General features: G+C 38.0%; 1 protein-coding gene across 2 annotated transcripts in view; it reads left to right on the top strand.

Annotated features, from left to right (window-relative positions):
• The window catches only part of BTBD7 (BTB domain containing 7), a 76,386-nt gene extending 55,648 nt beyond the window's left edge, over nt 1-20,738 (top strand). Inside the window, exons 4-11 of one of the 2 annotated variants that reach the window (XM_081047913.1) lie at nt 740-948; nt 2,695-2,770; nt 5,834-5,994; nt 8,390-8,533; nt 10,064-10,253; nt 11,723-11,901; nt 13,769-14,206; nt 15,523-20,738. In XM_081047913.1, the coding sequence (XP_080904039.1) occupies nt 740-948; nt 2,695-2,770; nt 5,834-5,994; nt 8,390-8,533; nt 10,064-10,253; nt 11,723-11,901; nt 13,769-14,206; nt 15,523-16,338 (2,213 nt within the window). In that variant the 3' untranslated portion in view covers nt 16,339-20,738. Of the gene's footprint in view, nt 1-739; nt 949-2,694; nt 2,771-5,833; nt 5,995-8,389; nt 8,534-10,063; nt 10,254-11,722; nt 11,902-13,768; nt 14,207-15,522 lie in introns of those variants that run through there. The other variant, XR_013993307.1, reaches the window with a different exon arrangement.
• Nucleotides 20,739-22,364: the final 1,626 nt, after the last annotated feature.

Below are 22,364 nucleotides of genomic sequence, written 5' to 3'. Positions count from 1 at the left end.
TTGTCATTGATTTTATTTATATATTATCTTGATATTTTGAAATGATCCTTCCAAAGTAAACTAGCTCGCCTCAGCTTTTCTTCTGTCTTTGAGTTCTCAAGGTGTCAGAGTTACTCTCCCTAGGATCCTGGTCCTTTTCATTAAACTACTTATTTCTTTTTAATTCACCAGAATTAATTCCAGATGAGCGTAAAACTACCGTATTTTGTCTGTATCCTGAAGGATTAAAATATCAAAGTGCAAGTTATTTTCTTATTAGAATGATACCCCCCAAAATGTCCTCATAGTTCATAGAAGATAGCCCACCTGTCTTCTTTTCAAGTGTGGGTTCTCTTATTAGTCAACTGTCATCCATATCCTTCCTCTAACTGGTCAATTCCCACAACTGTATCATTTCTACATACTCCTCTTTCCCTTTTGGTCCAATGTCTTCCACTATAGTGTCTTACTCAAATTGTTGGATTTGCACATAGATATATATTTTCTTAAACAATTGTGAGGATTCCCTGCCTTTGTCTATGGATCTGTCTCTATGGAACAGCGGATTTCCTATCAATGTCGTAGTCTATTGTTACTTATTATTACCCCATCCCACCAACCCTTGGTGATTTCCGTGAGATTTTATTTATCTCCTTGTTCTTTTTTACTATTGCTACTTTTAAGTATAGTGTCTAACACACTGATGTTCAATAAGTAATATTTGTGATTAATCTCAAGAAGTATTTGCCTTCTCTTTTAGGCTGTGAGGATATCATTGCTGAGAGCATCTCATTAGATACCTTAATTGCCATCCTCAAGTGGAGCTCTCATCCATATGGCTCTAAATGGGTGCACCGACAAGCTTTACATTTCCTCTGTGAGGAATTTTCCCAGGTCATGACTTCGGATGTTTTTTATGAACTCAGCAAAGACCATCTGCTTACTGCTATCCAGTCTGACTACCTACAGGTAATCATTTCTACACCTCTGAAATTCATTGTCATTCATATGTTCACCAAGAAACCCATCTGTACTCTATTATTCTCCCATGTAGGGAGATAACCTACCCAGGAAAGCGCTCTTCACATTTGCACAACAAGGCCTTCTAGCTCTCTGGTCCTTCATGCCCTCTGCTGCTATCATTCAACATTGTGAACCATCCCAGGTCCTAATCATCCACAGCGAAGGGGCTGAGGCAGTAGGCAGGGTCAGAAGCATATCCCAACAGTGCTTTTCTTGGCTTCCATTAATAGTAGATTCACTATCTTAGTTTCTTACTTTTGGTGGAGTAGTAGCTACTTAGAACGTAGACAGTAGCTTAAGCAACACAAAGTAAGAATAATTTCTGATCTACTCCCATGCTCATAGAAACTCAGTACACGTGTTCTGCCAAAGTATAATAATGTTTTCGATGACTTAATTTTAATCAGATGCAGTCTTTAGCAAGTTCTGTGTGTCCTTGACTTACATATCCATCTAATTTGGTAATTAAAACAATAGATTTAAAACATTGCACAAAAGTATTTTCAGGTAAAGTATGTTCAAGCTTAATTTTCTTTTGCATTGGTATTATGAATTTTATGCTGAGAATTGTACAGTAGTTTTAATGTTATGAAGTCATAAAAACCCATTGAGCCATTTCCTGTTCCTTTATATTTGTACTAGAAAAATTGCAGAATGCGTCCATCTCAGTCAGAAATGCAGTGAAGAGTTAAATAATCCACCTGGCGTCTGTGCTTTTTCTTGTATATTGCTTTGATTGTAGTACAAATGTTGTCATTTGATTTATTTGAGCAAATGTTGGATTTGATTTACTTAGGATCTGTGTTTATTAACCTTGTTTCACTGTTCTGTGTGCATTATGAGAGTTAAGATTTGTCAGTTCTCTCAGATTATTGTCTTTAGAAGCTTCCTGTTTTGTTCTTAGAAAGTAAAAACCTTGGAGAGCAGCCTAGATTTGCTCTGATACTTTAGATAAAATACAAACAAATAAGGGGCGCATTACCATTTTATAGATTGTGCATAGAGAGTCCTTGCCCAAAGAAGTTGCCAAACCTGTTTTTTCTGTTTCTGCAGGAGATATTTTACTTTTCTGTATTTATCTCCATCTTGTATCCAAAAGAATTTAAGGCAGCTGTAAAGCGACCACATAGTAAGATAAAATAAATTTAAAGTAGTGAAGAGAACAGGATAAAGAAAAAATAAAATTGGAAATAAGAATAAAAACTTTAGTTGGAGGCAAAAGTGAGACAAAACCCAGGTAATGTAGTTTTGTATTTCCCTGAAAATAAGACCTACCCGAATATAAGCCCCAGTTAAGATCTCAGCCAGACAGATGCATTAGTAGGTTATGACGATGTTCCAGAAGAAGACGACATGATGTATTTGAATAAATATAGATTGTTGTACATGAAAAAATAAGCCATCCCCTGATGTGACGCGCCCTGATGTGTCTTTTGGAGCAAAAATTAATATAAGACCCAGTCTTATTTTTGGGGATATACGGTGTAAGACCTGGTCTTATTTTCTGGGAAACAACAGTATTTGCTGTTGATGGACCACAGATTTGACACAAACATTTCAAACAACCAGTGTAAAGAGTGAAATGTGGTAAATTGCACACTGTATTTACATTATGACCTAGGAAAAATCATTAATAAAATTAACTGTTTATCTCATTTCACCTAAATAAATATAAATCATTTTTTGTTACAGGCAAGTGAACAAGATATCCTTAAATATCTGATTAGATGGGGTGAGCATCAGTTGATGAAAAGAATAGCAGACAGAGGTAAGCTCAGAAAATTAGCTTGCGTCGTACGTCTTTCCTTCATGTATACACGCTACATGTCAGTCTTGACGATAATTGCTATTGCCTGGTGGAAATAACATTTTCTACAGTTGGCAGCACAATCCTTTAGTGGAGAAGGGTATACTTTGTTAGAAATAAATGAACCCAGAAAATTACATTTTGTAATTTTAAATCACCGTTTAGTTTTAATGTTATCTTCCTCTGTGCTTGTTACTATATGTTGACTGACTTACAGAAGTAGTAGAATGTAACTTTTCATTTAATGATTAAAGTGTTACAATGCACGTTGTCGTCGATGAAGATGTTCTGGAATTAAATAGTGGGGATGGAGGCACAACATTGTACATGTAGTAAAAACCACTGACTTGTACACTTGGAAATGGTTAAAACGGTGAGTTTTATGTTACATGAATTTCACCTCAATAAAAAAAACACATGGTTACCCAAAAAAGCATATTTGCTGTTTATTGTTAAATTTTGTGGAAGGTAAAGGAGAAATAATGCTTTGAATGGCTTCCAACTGGGGATACGTTAGAAAAAATGGAAGTATCATTTTTCCTTCCATTGGAGGTGGAGGTGAGCTTTTAACTTTGGAAGCTTATGTTTCTACAGCAGTCTTTTATTTATGTCTAGGGTTAGGGCTGCCGCCCCCCCCCCCCCACCTGTACTCCATGCCTCATTGAATATTGTGTTCCTCTACATAATGAACCCAAATCAAATATTTTTAATTAGAAAAATGAAATACTGATTTTCCTTCCCTGTCATTTTTCAACAGGTTTATTTAGATATACCACAAGGTTTACCTGTTTAAAGTGTTGAAGTCAATGGTTTTTAGTACATTTATAGAGTTATTCTGCCACATTTTTAAATATATAAAAACACATCAAGCTAAACTGCCTTCAAACCTTTTTACAGTGTCCCTTTAATCGACTACTACCCAAGCACTAGGGAACAAAAGCAGTCTTCCTGTATCATTCCTCGTAATTTATTTCTGACCTACAAAAGTCTTTAGCAATTCTCAGATTTGATTTTTTTTAAATATAATCACCACTACTATTAATTTGGGACATTTTGGAAATGCCAGTATACAATCTGTCCCCACTTACACAAAGGTTCTCTATTTGCAATTTCACTTACTTGCTAAAATTTATTTGTAACCCCAAAATCAGTACTCATGGCACTTTCATGGGCATTTGAAGTTGTGCAGAGTGACAAAAAATTTGAGTTCCCTGATACACATGTTCCCAGCTTAAGGTGAAACAAGGTGACACTCTGCCTTCTTGTTTCTCCTCTCATATTGTAAACAAATGTCCTTTCACAGTGTTTTTCACATTCTTAGGGGTCTTGGGGGTAATCTCACTGTTTAAAATTGCCCCCAAGTGTAATACTTAGTGCTGCCTAGTGTTCCGAAGCACAAAAAGGCTGTGGTGTGCCTGGCAGAGAAAATGTGTGTGTTAGATAAGCTTCATCCAGGGATGAGTTATAATGCTCTTGGCCTTGGGTTCAGTGTTGATGAATCAACAATATGTATTAATAAGGTGTGTTTAAACAGAAACACATGTAAAACAAAGTTATGTCTTGACTGGTTGACAGAAATGTGACCAAAGATTCACTAGAAGCTAACCCTGTGTTTCCCTTAGCAGTGATTCAGTATTTGCTAATTAATTGTTCTTGGTGACTTTATGGAACGTAATTAACCCCAAAGAACAAGAATTGAGTATATATATTGTTACGTGATCATTACAGGTCATAGATTTGTTCATTGATGTAAGGTTGGTAATGTCCTTTATTTTGGGCAGTTAATGAGCATCCTTAATGAAATTTCCCTTAAAACGGTGGTTTTCAGACTCAGTTAGAATGGAATGCTCTTCCACGTGGATGAGAAGGAGGCTAAGCGAACCAGGCTACATTTGTCACCTTCATATATAAAGGTTCTGCCCCCACCTGTTACATATTTGGGAGTTTTATGTAAGATTTCATTTGAAAACAGGACACCACTACTTTAAGAAAAAAAATTTTTTGACAAGCAATACCTTATACAGGTATGAAGCCAAATGATAGCAAGGCAAGGAAAGCAACCTTTTTTCACATACTTGCAACAACTTTATTTCAGATGACTGCAGAAAGAGTTTAGCTTCTCAAAATCAATCTCTTTACCTATCTATGTATCACGTGATTTAAGAAATACTAGTTTGCCTGTAGATTGCCAGTTTGTCTGTAGACTGCAGAATAGCGTTTATGTTAGTGAATGATAAAGATCTTATATTTTTAGCAAAAAAAAAATACAGCCCCCTAGATTAAAGACGTGCTTTAAGATTTCCAAAATTTATGTAAGTTTTCCCCACTTCAGTATCATAAGTATATATATACTTCAAATCTTCCCTGTTCACTAATATCCAATAAAGAAAATCTTTATTCTCTGCTGTGGATGATGGAAATATATGTCGGAGATCAAAGGGTTCACTTATATCTAGTAACATTCCCATAGTGTGGAAATTTAGGAGACTATCATAAAAATCTTAAAGTTAAATAGAGTGTACTTTATTTTGCTGTTAGATACTAGGTGATTAATATCTTGTTAAATTGCTGTTAATATCTTGTTAAATTCTTATTAGGCATGTCAGTATGCCTACTAAGCATACTGATAACCTACAGTGACTAGAAATAGTGTTTGCCCTGCAGTGTCCTTATTATACTAAAAACTGGTCACAAAAGTGAGAAAGCCTAAGAAAAAGCCGTGGGTCTAACTAGATTTTAATAGATCATCATCTTGCCTTTGAGTTAGTATATGGAAAAGAATCCTTTATTCTTTAGTGCAGAACAGTCATAAAAGAATGTTATTATACTGTTGACACCATGCTTTTTTCTCTGTCCAAGAACATCTCTATTAGGTACACTTCTTAAGATGTAAAATTTGTAACCGTTTTTAAAGCAAATGTGCCTAAGTATGAAGAATGGTGCTGAAAGTATACTAGAGAAGAAAGAAAGCCTTTCTCTGAAAATTTGGATTTGGTTGGGGACTTTTCATTTTCTGTCTCATAGAGCCAAACTTACTGAGTGGCACTGCTCATAGTGTGAACAAAAGAGGTGTGAAAAGACGAGACCTGGACATTGAAGAGCTTAGAGAGATCCTTTCTTCTCTCTTACCTTTTGTGCGAATTGACCACATCTTACCTATAAACAGTGAAATCCTAAGTGACGCAGTAAGTTTTCTCTTCATTTATCCCTTTCATGAAAAGAAAATGCACTAAAATGTATAGACTTACCTGTTTTTCATTGTAAATAATTTTTACTACTAATAGAGTTTGGGAAATTGTAAATTCCATGAGGTCAGAGACAGATGTTTGTTTTGTACTGTATTGTATCCCCAGTATCTGGCACATGGCACGATGGATGAGAGCTGAGTGGGTGTATCAGTCTTACTTTTGCAGGAGGATAGCTTCTAAGGAGTAAATTCAGCCATTTATCAGTATAGATTTAGTATATTCTTATTAGAAAAAGAAAGGGTAGAAATTACCTTTGGAGACTCTTCAAAAACAGCAATAAATCAGAAAGCAGGACAAAGGGAGAATGGTTCATTGTAAAAAGGATGAATGAGTCTTATAATTGTATTTCAGTTAAAAATTAATGGAGCTGATCATATTACTTTTATAATTTTTTAAAGAAATTTTTAAAGCTAATAGAATTGCTCAAATTAATAGATGGGAAAAATAAATACTATAGATATTCCTCATACATTGACTTATAACTTTAATGTAATGCTGTAAACAATAGTTTCTTTCAACTGCACAGAAACATTATAGAAGTCATCTGGGAAAATAAGTGGTAAGAATCTTTTTTAAGTTCTCTAAAAAGAACATAGTTAAGGAGGGGTAACTATTCCAGAATGTAAAACATATTTTAAAACTCTAGTATTTAATCTGTGGTGCTAGCATAACAAGCAAGACAAAATAGCCCAGAAAAAGATACTAATTAATATAAGAATTAAACATAATGAGTGAACTATCACAAATCTCACTGTGGTTCTCTGCTATCTGATGAGTGGAAATTTGTTTAAAGTTTAAACCTCATTTATTTCACTTGCACACAAAAATGAATCCCTGTTAGATTGAAGAATTAAATATTAAATTGAAACATGGAAAAACTAGAAGAAAACAGTTAAATATTTATGGAATCTCTAATGAGAAAAACGTTCAGTCTTCACTACTAATCACACATACACCAAAGAAAGTAAAATAAAACAGTAAGTTATCATTTTTCACCTATTAAGTCAGTAATTTTTGAAATGTTATTACTGTCCCATAGCTATGGGACGTATAACTGCTACATTGGTAGCATTGTCATTAAATATTTGGAAATAGCCTAAATATCTAAGAATGGAAAATAAAGTAAGTTATAGTACAATTCCTCAACAGAATATTTTGCTGCTCTTAACAATAGTTATAACAACTAATATAGCAACATGGAAAATGCTAATAATGGGTATAATTTTAGAAGAATACAAAATATATTTTATGTATTCTAGAATATAGTTATATTAAAATTCATTTGAAAAAAGGAAGAAAATATAGCAACATTATTGTAATAGATTAGAGTTATAAGTTTTTTCTCTGTTTTCTAAATACTATCTAATGCTGTCTTTTAGTTAAAAATAATTTTAACTAATGTAGCAATTAGACATTTATTGTATTTAATAAGAATAATATTGGAGAAGCAATGTTTGGTTTTGTTTAAACTCGGGGGCTCAAACCAAATTGAACCCTGAATTTGGTTTAGAAAAATATTTTAGAACTTTGATTTAGTAGACTTAGAAAATGTCTGTCGCTGCTCTTAATTCCATGCCTAATACATAATCAGTACTCAGTAAAAGTTTGCTAATAATGGCTCTTAATGGTTATGCTCTCTGTGTGTGCTAAGTACTGTGCCAAGTGCTTAAAACTGCATTACCTTCATTTAATCCTCACAACCACTTTATACGCTGTAGGGACTTGATTTATATTCTCTTAGCAGAGATGCAGAAACAACAGGGCCACCACATTTAGTTAGTTGTGCAATGTCTCATTTCCAGGGCCATCTAAGAACCCTTCAAGTGAGGCCCAGGTCAAAGGTGACGTTCATGGTCACAGGCTGTGAAATGGGTGGGGGGTGGGGGCCAAGGCCACCTGCCCTTTTAGTCCCAGCTTCGAAGCGCCCTCCACACAGCCTGTATCTTTGTCCTGCAGATCTGGGCCCTGTAGTTCTTGTTTTGTCTTTGGGGAAAAAGGGTTGAGTGGGGGTGGAATCAGTTCCTAGATGACTAAGGGAAAAAATAAAAATTGGTGTTCATTGAGCTCTGAAAGTCCAGTTCATTATATTTTTGATTAATATAGCTCTTGTTTTAAAAAACGTTCCTCTGTTTAGAGAAAAATGGGAAATTGTACCACTTTTTTATTGCTGAATCCTTTAAGTATTATTAAACATTTGAAATATTGTAAAATTGCACATATATGCCTAAATTTTTATACAAATGATTTACAGATATAATTATTTTTATTATCTTAGTAGTATTGTAGTGCTATACAAACCTCTAGTTTATGTAAAAAATAATTTTTTTTCAAGATGAAAAGAGGCTTGATTAGTACTCCCCCATCAGATATGCTTCCTACGTCGGAAGGTGGAAAGTCAAACGCCTGGTTACGGCAAAAAAATGCTGGAATATATGTTCGTCCTCGACTGTTCTCTCCCTATGTGGAGGAAGCAAAGGTAATGAACACCATTTTAAAATTTTAGACTATTTTATTACAAACTGAGCACAAAAATATTCTGACATTGTGTAAATATTTGGAAATAATCTAAATGTCCAATAATAGGGAAAGTGAAAAAATAAATTATAGATCGACTACTCAACAGAATAGTTTTTTGAAATGCTTAATTATCAAGCATGCTTTTCTAAGTTAGCTCATGTTATATTGCATTTTACATTTTTATTATCTTAGTTGCCTTATAAAATGTCAACTTGAAAAAAAGGTTTCATTTTACTGAAAATAGCTGTCAGTATTTTGTGACCTTCAAGATGGGGAAAATGTTCTGAAAGAAGATTACACACACTTTGTCATCCTTCATAAACTAAAGAAATGCCGCGATTTCTTTAACATGTCTCTAATGGCTGATTGTGGAAATTGTGCTTAGTTTTAGCATAAGTATACAAACTAAGACAAAATTTCAGGCCTGTTAAGTAACTAGTTGGCATTATGTATATTATAACTCTCCAAGAAAGTATGGTGGTGTAAAAATGAAATACTGTAATTTTTATTAGATGTATTCAGCCATAAGAACTTTTGGGTGGCCTTTTGAGCAACTGACAGTCTTTGAAAGTCAGAAATCACCATTACGCTTGATGAAATAAATTAACAGGCAGAAAAATGTGTGTTTGGGTATAGAATTAAGTCACCTTAAAATTCTCATTTTTGTTGTCAGAGTTCCTAACTTAAGACATATAAAGGGATTTGTGAGAAGTTTATTTTATTGAGTGGGTTGATAATCTACCGTTTGATCGAGTAGTTGACATTTTTAATAGTTCTAAAACATAGAGGGGAAAGCAGAATGGTTGTATCTGGTCTTTCTGAAATAAATTCAATACTTAAAGTCACTGAAGCCGCCAAGAGACCTTTGCAAAAGGTGTCGTTTGGCGGTAAAAGGTCTGTGACACACTAGACCTGCCCTCCATTCTGCTGTCTCACAAAGTAAGCTAATCAGTAGTCCTCCTGGAACGTTCCTGTTTCTCAGACAGCTGTACCTGTGTGTAAGTAGTGAATTGCTTCCAGTAAATGTGGAAAATGTTTACATGTTAGGTCATTTTGACCATTCTGTGATTTGGTGAAACTGATTTTAACAACGGACTTATTTATAGGTCTGTTGAATTAATACCAGTATTAGTATTTTGTCTTTTGAGCATTTCTTTTTTGATCTGATATTCAGCCCATGTATACAGTGTTTTCTTAATTTATGGTAACTTTATGTAATTAATTTCATATCCCCCTTCAAATTTCAAATACTTTAATTAAAAGGAAACTCTTCAGAAGATGATCATTTATTTTCAAAGTTATTAAAAAAAAAATCTTTTAAAAATTAACGAGGTAGGGATACTTTCTCCTTGAAACCACTAATTGTAAACTTCATACACTGGAAACAGTAAAGTAAATTCCCTTTTTATATGCTGAGGGTAGTAATCTTTCTCCAAATGTGATTTAACAGAGATAAATTAATTCTGTTAATACTGAATTGTTCTTTCAGTCAGTACTAGATGAGATGATGGTGGAACAAACAGATCTGGTGCGTTTGCGAATGGTTAGAATGTCCAACGTGCCAGACACACTTTACATGGTCAGTAACGCCGTACCGCAGTGCTGTCACATGATCAGCCATCAGCAGATCAGCAGTAACCAGTCAAGCCCTCCCTCGGTGGTGGCCAATGAAATCCCGGGTAAGGCAGTAACCTTGTTTTAGGCATTTATATTAAATAACGGATCTTTTTTGTAGTCCCTTTATATATGCTAATTCTCTGCACATTCCAATACCCATTATGCATCGTTCTCAAAGAATAAATACTTACAAGGTACGTTTTTTGTTTTGTATTTCCTTTTACAGTAGCAAGTTTACAGTTTTTCAGTTTAGCCCAGGGTTTCCCACCCTCGGCCCTGTTGACATTTAGAGATGGGTAATTCTTTGTTGTGGGGCGTTCTGTCACTGTAGGGTATTCAGCAGCCTTCCTGGCCTGGACTCGCTAGGTGCCTATAGCATGCACGCACATGCGCCTCTTTGCAACAGCTTTTGGGAAACATTTTTATGTTTCTTTCTGCATTGCCAGATATACACTGTGGGGCAAAACCGCCTCCTGTTGAGAACCACTGGTGTAGAGGAATTCAGATTTTTCATCACTGTAGGGTGTTTATCACGGTATAAGACGCTTTGGGAAGAATATTATAAACCAAAATGTGATCACTGTTGGTGTCCTAGAGATCCAGTTTCCCCAGATCTGCTTTGTGAATTTTACTGTAATGTAGCCTTATGTCTTACAACTCTGAGGAAAGTGGCCGTGGGTAGAGGTGTAACTCGTGTCCAAAGACTTCTGAACATCGGTTAATGTTAGCTTTATCCAAAGGGCTCTTATGTCAGTTTCTAAGGTAAGAAAATCAACAGTGATCTGGGGCTCAGAAATTTATAGCTCTTGCTAGTTACCATTGCAAGTTTCAAAAAAAAAAAGAAAAGAAAGTCAGCAAATTATAACATTATTGGAAATAGCACCATTCATTGTCTGCTTAGAAATGTTTCAATTAAGGATAAATAAAAGACATAATGACAACTTTTAATTGAACACATACAGTTTCTTCTGGAACTAATGTCTGATGAGTTATGGCCTCGGATTTGTCCACTACATGTTCATTTACAGTATATATTGGATAACAATATCAAGAAAAATATTTCTGTAGCTCATTTGTGCAGATTTTGAAGCTTTGGTAATTAGCACAGTTTTTATCAGCTTGAGTTAATACTATGAATAGCAGCATAATTTAATCTTCCACCATCCCTGGTGCCTAGTCAGGACTCAGAAATTATTTGAATAAAAGAGTGAATGTATTTTAAAGACAAATGAAATATCCTAAGATTCAGAAGAGAACATATGCAAGTAAAGTTTTACTTATGCTGTAAACTAATAATACAGCCCAGGAGCTGTTTGGTATTACCCAGAGCCTTTTGGGCACAGTAAAATTTTAAAACCTTAAAAAATAATTAAAAACATATACGTTACTAAGTTTCTGGGAAATTAAAATATCAAAAATTTATAAGAAGATTCTGATGTGGAACACACGGTGTGTTTTTTTTCTTGTGCTCAGTGGGTGGTCTTTTGTGTAGCTCAGGTATTTTGCCTACAGACTGTTTCTCTTCTTGCAGTTCCTCGGCTCCTCATTTTGAAAGACATGGTCAGACGTCTGCAGGAGCTCCGACACACTGAGCAGGTGCAGAGGGCCTATGCGCTTAACTGTGGGGAAGGCGCCACAGTCAGCTATGAAATTCAGATTCGGGTGCTGAGAGAGTTTGGTCTCGCAGATGCTGCTGCAGAGCTCTTGCAGGTGGGGAACGGTGTGAAGCTCTTTAAACTAGGGAGCCATGGTTGTTTTTCAGGCAATATTTTAGATATCCCAGGAGCCCTCATAGCATGCGTCTTTTTCTTAAAACATGCTCTTCCGCTGCCTCCAGTGCATGGGAGATTCTTGAGAGGATGGTGGAGTGTGGTAGAGTGGGTATGGCACAGGCTCTGGGGTAAGAACTGGGCTTACATCCTGGCTCTGCTGCTTACCAGTTAGTTACGTAACCACTCTGAGCATCAGTTTCCTTATGTGTCCGATGGATTGTGAAGATAAGAGGCACTATATGTAAAGCAACTATGTCTCTTGTATGTAATAAACATTAAATGGTGACTCCTAAAAGTTCATGATGTGTATGTCCAACTGCTGAAAGAGGAAGTAGGAAATTCTGACCCTCTGTTATTCTCTCTCCCTGGTTTGGTCACTAATTTCTGGTTTGGGCCACTACCATACTTACAGATCTTCCAGTTGCCCCACTTTTTCCTCCCTCCTCCCCTTTAGTACAAGAAATGTTTTGCATCATGGTTCAAACCCTATAACAAGGAATCAAGAAAGTAGTGCTGTTTTTTTTTAATTAGCAGGAAAAACTCATTTCTAGTAATTATTAGGTACCAAAGCAATGGCATTGATTTTTCAATGAAGATAGAATTTATAAAGTACGGTAGCCCCACCCCATCAACGTTCCAAGATTCCCAGTGGATGCCTGAAACTATGGATAGTACAGAACCTTACACATACTGTTTTTTCCCACACATACTTCCTTACGACAAAGTTTAATTTATAAATTAGGCACAGTAAGAGATTAACAACAATAACAAATAGTAAAATAAAACAATTATAATATACAGTACTGTAATACAAGTTATGTGAATGTGGTCTCTCAGAATATTTTATTGTACATACAGCACAGAGACACTGGACAAAGGGATGATTCAGTCGCAGGAAGGACAGAGAGGGATGACGTGACATTTCATCATGCTGCTCAGAATGGCTCACAATTTAAAACTTATAAATTGTTTATTTCTGGAATTTTCCATGCAGTATTTTTGGACCTTGGTTGACCACGGGTAACTGAAACCATGGAAAATGAAACTATAGACAAGGGGGTCTACTGTAGTCTGCTCATGGCTACTGAGTCAGAGCCTAAAATAAAATGTAATTTCATCTGGTCGAGAGATTTAATTTTCTGGCCACTGACTCCAGACCCCGTTAGCCTGAGTCTTCAAAGGGAGGCATGGTGCGTGGTTCTTCGGCAAGGCAGCAGGCCCTTCGTGTGTCGTTTCTTGATTATATTAATTTTTGCTCCAAAAGACATGTTAGAGCTGATCTTCTGGCTAGGTCTTAGTTTTGGGGAAACAATGGTTTTATAATTCAAATATTCCCTTATAATGTTTATCAAAATGTTAATCAAACTTATAACTATATAATAGGCAACGAGTAGTATTTTATAGTTTTTATTCAGAGTGAGAGTGTACAGATGTTTCAGAAAGTTCTAGGAGGATTTTCACTTTTATGCCTTTTCTTCTTTTGGTATTTGATTGTAATTTTATTTTCTTAGCAAAGATATATTTGAACTAGGTTTTATTTCCTTTTTTGCATTACCACATAATCCTGCAAGAGATTACTGACCTGCTCGCCGGAATGTTCAGTTAAGCAGCTCTTTTTGTATGGTAGGCTACAGTCTATTCTTTCGTGATATTATTAAGGTAATTTTTTTCTTGGAGACTTCCAGCCTAGAAAAATATGTTGTGCCTTATATTCTTGTTTTCTTAGGTCCTCACTTAACTCTGTCAGCCTGTAGATTTTCATCTAGGAAATCTGTTAATGTCTTTTTTTTTTTAATCTTTCTTAGAATCCTCACAAGTTCTTTCCTGATGAACGTTTTGGGGATGAAAGTCCGCTCTTGACAATGAGACAGTCTGGGAGATGTCGAGTTAACAGCACCCCCACTGCAGAAACCATGTTTACAGATCTGGACTCTTTTGTGGCCTTCCACCCGCCCCTGCCCCCGCCACCACCCCCATACCACCCCCCAGCTACCCCTATCCACAATCAACTCAAAGCCGGCTGGAAACAAAGACCGCCCACTCAGCATCCTTCACGTTCCTTTTCTTACCCCTGTAATCATTCGCTGTTTCACTCCAGAACGGCTCCTAAAGCCGGCCCCCCTCCAGTCTATGTGCCAGGAGTTAAAGCAGGAGCACCTGATTGTACCAACACCGCAGGACTGGGGAGACAGACGGTGGCCGCCGCCGCCGCCTCGGCAACAGTAGCATCTGAGAAACAAGTGGTAAGCTAGCCAGCATTCAGTAACTTACCTAAGATGGGAAATCTGCACTATTAGAAGCCCCAAGAGCCCTAGTGGGACTCAGCAGTGCCCAGAAGTGTTACTAACAAGCTGACAGCATAGACTTGAGGGGTATGGAAAAGAGTGTCAGGCAGTGAAAAAGGACAGAGAAGAGAGACCAGAGATGTATATGGAAGGAGTAGTCGAGAGCCTGCCTTATCTTTATGTTCCTTTTGCAGGTGTTGGGAAGAGTGGGGTTACTGGGCTACACACATGGCTATTCCCACCGTCCTAGCTCTGTTCTAGCACGTGTCTGGCATCTGTCCTGCCGAATGCTTTGATGAGGCAGGAGGAGTCCCATCAGGAACAGTGGCACAAGGCTCCCCATTCAGAAAACTAGTCCTCACGCCTGCTGTGTGTCTGGCAAGCCGTGGTCAGAGCACTTGCTCGGCAGCCAAAGTACTAGCACCAGCAGCTCGTAAATTAAGTGTGAAGTTCTTTGCTTGATTTTGCACTGCATTAGAGGTTGAATTTCTGTTTCACATAACACATTTGGGGGAAACAAAATCGTGATTTGTAAGTCTTCCTGCTCAGTCTCCCACTATCAGTAGCATTCAATATAGAGAGAAACAAAAGATACATATATTAGTTCAGGGAATCTTCGTAAAATGGAGCTTTTCGGCATCTAGGGACTAATGTACAACTTAGTCAAATTGTGATCCTCCCTCACCTCAAACCCTTCTCCCCATTCCCCCTGCTGTGTTCCCCCTGCCCAAATGAAGAAACAACAAAGGTTGATAGTGTTTGATAAACCAAATTTTCTACAATTATAAAAGTTCTGCTAGTTTACATTTTAAATAAAACTCCCCTTAAAGGTACTTTATTTGTATGTTCATTGCAGTCTTCATTATATTATAATAATGAAAAATTAGAAACAACCTTAATGTCCAGTAGTGGGAGAATGGTTAAGTAAGTTACAGCTCATTGATACAGTGGAATATTACGCAGTAATTGAAACAGTAATCTCGGAGACAATTTAGTGACAATTATATATGCGCAAAATTTTGTGAAAATTCATATATGTGCAAAGAAAAAGAAAAAACCCCTCAAAATGTTAATAACGAATGGCTATCTCAGTAGGGAAGGTTAGGGGTTCGTTTTTGGTTTATTTTTTACCTTCATAGTTGTATCTTTCTCATTCTTAAACAAGCATGTATTAGTTTTATAATGAGGAAACAAAATCAGTGGACATCATTTTTACAAAGAGGGAGTCATGGGCCCTTCTCGTCTAATCCTCCTCCTCTTGTTGCTGTTTGCAGTGTACACAGCCTGTGCTAAACGACCTAATGCCAGATATCGCCATGGGTGTGTCCACACTGTCACTCAAGGACAGGCGGCTTCCAGAACTGGCTGCAGACACAGAATTAAGCCAATCAGTGTCTGAAGGAGGGCCAGGGCCTCCCCAGCATGTGTCGTGCATTCCGCAGAGGCACACACACACGTCTCGGAAGAAACACACACTAGAGCAGAAAACAGATGCCCGAGAAACTCAGCAGGAATACCCAGGCTTCTATGACTTCACAAACGCTGCTTGCAGACCCTCTACTCCTGCCCCTGGCAGACGCACCCCTTCCCCTTCGCAAGGTGGATTTTTTGGTCCCGATTTGTATAGCCACAATAAGGCATCACCGAGTGGCTTAAAGTCAGCCTACCTGCCTAGCCAGACGTCTCCTAAAAAGCAGGAAGAAGCTAGGAAAGAATATCCACTTTCCCCTAACGGGCAGCCGCACAGACAGAAGAACGAGCCGATACACCTGGATGTCATTGAACAACCTCCCCAGCGGTCAGACTGTCCTCTGGCAGCCCCAGAAAATGCTGGCACTGGTCCAGCCCACGTCAGGGGACGGACAGCAGTAGAAACTGACTTGACTTTTGGGCTGATTCCTAACAGACCTTCACATTCTGCATGTAGCTCAGAAGCTCCAGAAGAGAGATCCGGTAGAAGACTAGCAGACAGCGAGTCCCTGGGCCCTGGAGCTCAGCGAAATACGGATTTGGAAAGGGAAGATTCGCTAAGCAGAGGAAGGAGGTCACCTAGCAAACCAGACTTCCTCTACAAAAAGTCTGCTCTCTGAGCTCAACCCCCAAGTCGTCTGTGCCTGAGATGTGAAACATCCCGTTTTTGATGTAACCCAACAACTTAGAGACCAGTTGATTGATGCCAGCTGATAACTCAGTTTCACATGGTTTTATTCTGGTTTTGTATATACACATTTATTAGACGTGGCATGCTAAGAGGGTTATTTTGAATGCTGCATCTGTCTGTTTTGTGTTTGAACAGTTCTGTGGGGAAGCATTTTTAAGGACAAGCAAGCTGGCACTTTTTTTCTCCTTACAAATGATGGATTTTTTTTTTTGCACTTGTACATTTATTTTATCTATTGATTTTATACCAGTATGTTAAACTTTATTGCCACATTTAAAGGACTGTATTTTCATACTTTTTGCATTTTACCGTTCATCTACCAATTTCCATGTGCATTAGATTGCACATTAAGATGTATTTTCTTATGAAATAGTTCTGTGTTTATTTTTTAATTATAGAAATTCCAAAGAACAGCACATCAAAATGCTCCTCTCTTTTCAATAATTGTTTTGGTTCAGAAATCTTCCTGCTCAATCTCTATAAGTCTGTTGTCATTCTTTTTTAATAAGTCTTGGGAGCTGGTCTTCATTGCTCCAGCGGAGTCCAATCAGGATCCTGAAGTTTGCTGGTTCATTAAAAACAGGAAGGAGAAAAGCCTTTTGTGCCCAGGCTGACAACTGTTGCTGTCTTCACAGAGTGGACGCTCTCAGAATCACTGCAAACTCTGGTGGTGTGGGTTAGAGGAAAAGAGATGAGCTTCTCAAGAGATCGGATTTCTTGCGATCAAAGCCGGGGACATCAGGAAGTAACTTAGAGGCAGCACTCTGGGTTTCCTGGTTCTGAGCGTTGACTCCAGCTGAGATGGGGAAATGACTGCTGCTGCCTTCAGTTGTCTTGCTCTCTGTGGGGAAAAAACAAAAACAAAAAAACAAAAGGGCTTCAGTCTTACGGATGTCATTTGGTGTTTGTAAGCGTGTTTTCTTTTAAATGTTTTTTAAAGTGTGTCTGAATTATGGTGTCCTATAAAGTTGTTGTATAATGCATAATGCTTTGTCACCAAAAAAGAGAAACTATTCTTTTTCAGTGAAACACTACATGTCCTACTTGAACTCCACTGGGAACGCTGGTTTGGGATTTTACTGAACCACTGAGCACATGGGATTTTTTTAAGATCCTCTCCCTTGGAAGGGCAATGTGTGAGCTAAGGACTGTTTTTTTCTTACTCTGCAATGTAAATATATTCGTATTTGAGTTTTTAAATCACTTCAACATTATTTGAGCATTCACTTTGTATTTTTACAGACACATACACACAGCCGTAGCACTTAGAAGAAAAGAGACTTTTTGCATCTTCCCTCGTGTGAAGGATGCTTGGGAGCCTCTCTTCCATGTATGTATGTATATATAAAACTGAGTCACTCACACTCTAAAGCTATGCAGGGCGAGGGAGCCTTTACAAGCTACCAGAGAAATGAATCACATGCACTTTGCAGTCTATAGGTTTCTATTGGGTGTCAACAACTCTGATTTCTCCCGAAATGGTAGTTTTTCTTACAGTCTTTTCCTACTTTACCCTGTGGATATACACTCAGGAATAATCTGACATTTTAAAAACTCCTAGCAGTAGATAGTCTCGATCGTCTCCAGGGTGGGACCCGCGTCAGTGTATCTGCACACCGGCACGCGCTGCCGCTGGTGCTGCTGCCTGACGAGTCTGCGCTGCAGAGGCCGGGCACGCAGCCCCAGGTCTCCCAGAGCTCACTGATCTGCTGGAAGGTCGGCGCCGCATCGCCTCCCAGGCTCCCTTTTTTAAAAATAGAAACACATAGGACTCCGTTCTCATTTTTAGGAGGTTTGACTCTTTATAATAGCTGGTGGTGTCTTTTGAAGCCAATCTCAGTCTGTCTCTCTGTCAGAAGCAAAAACTGTTAATTCCATGAGATTCCTTAATGTGTGTTTATATACCTGTGTTGACATGAATTATTTTGATACAGTTTTACATTTCTATTCTGAATTCAGACTGTAATGTGCTGGTACTGCAAATAAGAGTGCGTAGAGCTAATTTGGGTGGGGGGGAAACTTTCTCATCTCTGACCTGTGTTTTTTTTTTTACAAACGTTAGACAAGAGCTATTGATGCCACACATTCATTTTTTCTGAAAATTTCCTAAATATTCTTTCATGACCCCAGAGTGTAAGTATAAAAATAAGTGGCCACTGTTCATAGTTTTATTTAATTTGTGAAGTTTGCTTTGAGTTATTTAGTAGCTTACCTGGCTAAACTGTGTGTATAGAGAGAAACTTGCTTTAACCTATGGGACTGTTGACCCATGTGACTTTCAGAAGGTAAACATGTGGCTTTGTGTGTGTTAAGGTAGGTGTTAGCCGACTTTCAATGTGTCTTGTGAAGTATGGTTAATAGGGTAGGTTGAATAGCTCTGTGCCTCTGGCTTTTGAACCCATCTATTCAATCTTTTTCAATGCTTACTAAGCATTAAAATCTTTTAATGATGTTCTAAGATAAATGTGAAGTCTGAGTAAGATTGCGCTCAGAAAAAAGAAATGTATAATATACAATTTAGGCCACAAGACCTGACATTTTGCTTGGTTTAGAAATTCCATGAGAACCACATCTCAGAATGCCAGATCGTGTCTCGGGCCCCCAGACAATCAGGCCGTCAGACAATCGCCACCTTCGGTGCCCTCCTTGTTGAGGTTAGAGAACTACCTTTTAGGTCCTGAATCGGAAAGAGAAGGTCCGCCTTTCCTCAAGATGCTGGTGTTCTTATAGTTTTCTTTTACTTTTGTGATTTTGATCAATCATTGAAGTTCAAAGTTACCTGTGACTCCTAAGGGAAAAAGGTAGCAGCATGCAAAGGCAAAAATTATTCCTGAAAAATGGTGGTTTGAATTTCCCACATACCATACCCTTTCTCACATGCCCCTTTAGCTTTTCTAGCACGTTCCCCTAGACCTAAGCCCTCCTGACATTTTGATAACCAATTAGATTTTAAGGATGTTTAATGACTTCCTTTTGTTTGAGTTTTTTTGTAGAACTCTGAAACTTCACCTAATTCTTGTTTTTGGTTCCTCAAAAACTTTATTACCATTGCTATCCTTTAATTGGGTTTTCTTTTGAGTTGTTCAAGTTTTAGCAATGGGCAATACTTGTTCGTTTGAATTGAGAGGAACAGCATATGCGGCAAGAGTGGTGGGGTTCAAAGCTGACCTCGAGGTGAAGGATTAACATTTCTTAGTAACTACTCAGCAATGTATGTGTTTTCTTAATGTTCAATCCACCTTTTAGGAGAAAACGTGTTTCATGAAACACTTGTAAGATACTTGTTTTGCAATTCTAAGGCATTCATGTTTTTATCTTAGGACTGAACTCAAAGGGAAATGTCTATTAGACTTTTAGAAAATTATTTAGTTGACTTTCAACTTTGTGTTGAAAGTTACTATTAAAGCAGCAGTGATGGGTGCTATTCCCTGTTCTGCAATGGTTTACTTCGTCTACTAAGTAATTACTTTGAAACCTCATTACAGACAACCTTACTAAAAGAGTTACCATCACACGCTAAAAGGTATTTTACTATTTTCCATTAACACTGTTGTATGAACAATGTTTTATGAATGTTCAGTTGTCTTTTTATCTGATAAATGGCAATAGCTGTTATGTAATTGTTGTATTAAGTCTTGATTTTTTTCCTCTATAAAATCCTCAGACTGTGTGTCAGTCTTCCATATTCTGAATATTATAATTCTGTGGCTGTTTCTATAGAAAGATGATTGGCAAGTGTGTGTCTTGAAAATAACCTCTGGTGTTCGTGTGTTTACGTGGGTTCTGTCTAAGACAAGATGAGCTCTGGAAGCTTCAGGTACCTGCTCGAGACTGTATCTGGGTTCCTTGGGCAGGTGGTCTGGAATCCTGCTCTTAGACAGGGCGGCTGAAAGGTTCCTGAACGCCACACGCTGTGGGCGCCACATCAGAGAGGTGGCGCTTCTGCAGCACTGCATTTCTTGTGGTTGTGCTGTTACTGGTCTAAAGTCAAGTGCCTTCAGTGCTAAAGGCTCAGAAATTTTTCTTAAACTGATTCCATGTCCTATGCAAGTGTTTTCTACAACCTGCATAACCAGTACTTTGTAAAACTTGTTTACGCTTCAATTGTACATAATGGTTTTTAAAGAAATATATAGTATTTTTATTTAGGTACCTCCAAACTTGAATTGGTCTGTGTGAAGCATTATAAAACGATACATTTCTCTTTTGAGTATCATTACAATTGTACAAAGGTTTTCACTGGTTCTATTTTTCTACTGTTACCGATAAGCATGTAACACTGACTTTATCCTACATATAGTTGGCATTTCAAATAAATGGCTTGTCTAGAACCTGCGGAGTTGGATAGTCTGTTTTCGCAGAGTAGCCTGCAGTCGTCAATTGCAGACGCGATTGTACCCTCGAGGTTAGAAGGGGGAGGTTTTCACCATGGACTTACCCTCTGTTTCTAAGGTTTCAGTTATTCAGAGGCTTTTTTAATTTTGGTTTTCTTGGAAACACATTTTTGTCCGAATCAAGGTCATTATATGTTGCTTTTTTTCATTGAGGAATTTCTGAGAGATTTCATTTTACAAGTTTCAGCAACACGTTACCTTCTCTGGGGTCTCCAGAGAAGGCTTGACATTCGGCCCACGACGCCCCAGTACCTGGAATGTGCTCAGTCAGAGACTTACGTGTATCCCTAGATTCACGGGCCTCCAGGTGTTGGAGACCTGGCTTAGATTCTGAGCTTTTATTCTCTTTCAAACTCAGACTTGTGAATATTTGTCAAATTGAAAGAGGAATGAAGTCATGATCTAGAGTCCAGGTTTCTGAAAAAACATGCAAAACAGAAAGTTCTCTAACCTCCATTTTTTAAATTACTATAAAATAGCTATTTTATTTTAATTATTTCACTAACAGTTTCCGCCCTAGCATTTCACCCTTCATGCCTCCCTAAGGCAATTCTCCCGTTATATTTTGTAACCATCTTAAGCTTAACTGTGGAGTTTCAACATAAAACCGAAGGTTTTTGTTAGTGAGCTTCTTAATCTAAGAAAAATTGAGTAAGTCCATTTTCATGTCTCTACTTGTGGATTACCCCTGGAAAAGTGAGTTCAGGCCAGCTTTCCCACTTGATGCCTAATTTCTCCTCAGCGCGTTAAGGAGTATTTGAGTCCACTCCTTCCCAGAGTCTGCGAATATGGAGCAGCAGACAAAGCAGACAGGATACCTATTCTCAGAAACTTGAAACTATAGGTGGAAATGACTTTTGTCCTAGAATCAAAATGGTACAGAGCAGTAGGAAGTAATGGCTAAGGGGAAGGCTGGCTTGACCTGACCCAGGAATGAATGGGAGAAATATGCTGGTTTCCATGCTAAGCACTTTTTATTTCTTCAATCAATGAATTAGGTACTACATGTATTTTCTTTAACCCGTGAATGACATACTATTTTTAGTGGCATTTTACAAATGAGAAAACAAGCACAGAGATATCGAGTAACTTGTCTAAGGTCACACAGCTAATAAGTTAGCAGAGCCTGGGCTCAAACCCAGGCAGTCTGGCTCCAGGTTCTCAACCACAGTGCTGTACTGCGCACCAGCAAGTATGGTGGCCCAGGCAGGGGACACAAATGTGCGGGGGCTGGAGGTAGGTACAAGCGTGGCATTCATTTGTTCAGCAAACATTGATTCATCAAATAAGCAACTTGTACCTTCCAGACCCTGCTAGGTCCTGAGGTGACAGTAATGAACAAGACAGTCACCGTTCCACCCATAAGAAGCTCAGCGTCTCAAGGAAGAAAAGACATCGAATAATTCCAGAGGTGAGGCTGGGGGTCTAACTGGTCCGACGACTGGGAGGAGTTCCATGTGAAAAGGACCTTCAAAGTGCAGGTGATGGAAGTAAGGGCCACTGGGCAAGGCAAAGAGGGCTCTGGGGCGGCTGAGCTAGCTTCGTGTTTCTGGGAAGGCTT

Source organism: Rhinolophus hipposideros (genome assembly GCF_964194185.1).
Source record: "Rhinolophus hipposideros genome assembly, chromosome: 5".
In the NCBI taxonomy this organism is placed as follows: domain Eukaryota; kingdom Metazoa; phylum Chordata; class Mammalia; order Chiroptera; family Rhinolophidae; genus Rhinolophus; species Rhinolophus hipposideros.
This window is presented reverse-complemented; position numbering and strand designations above follow the sequence as displayed.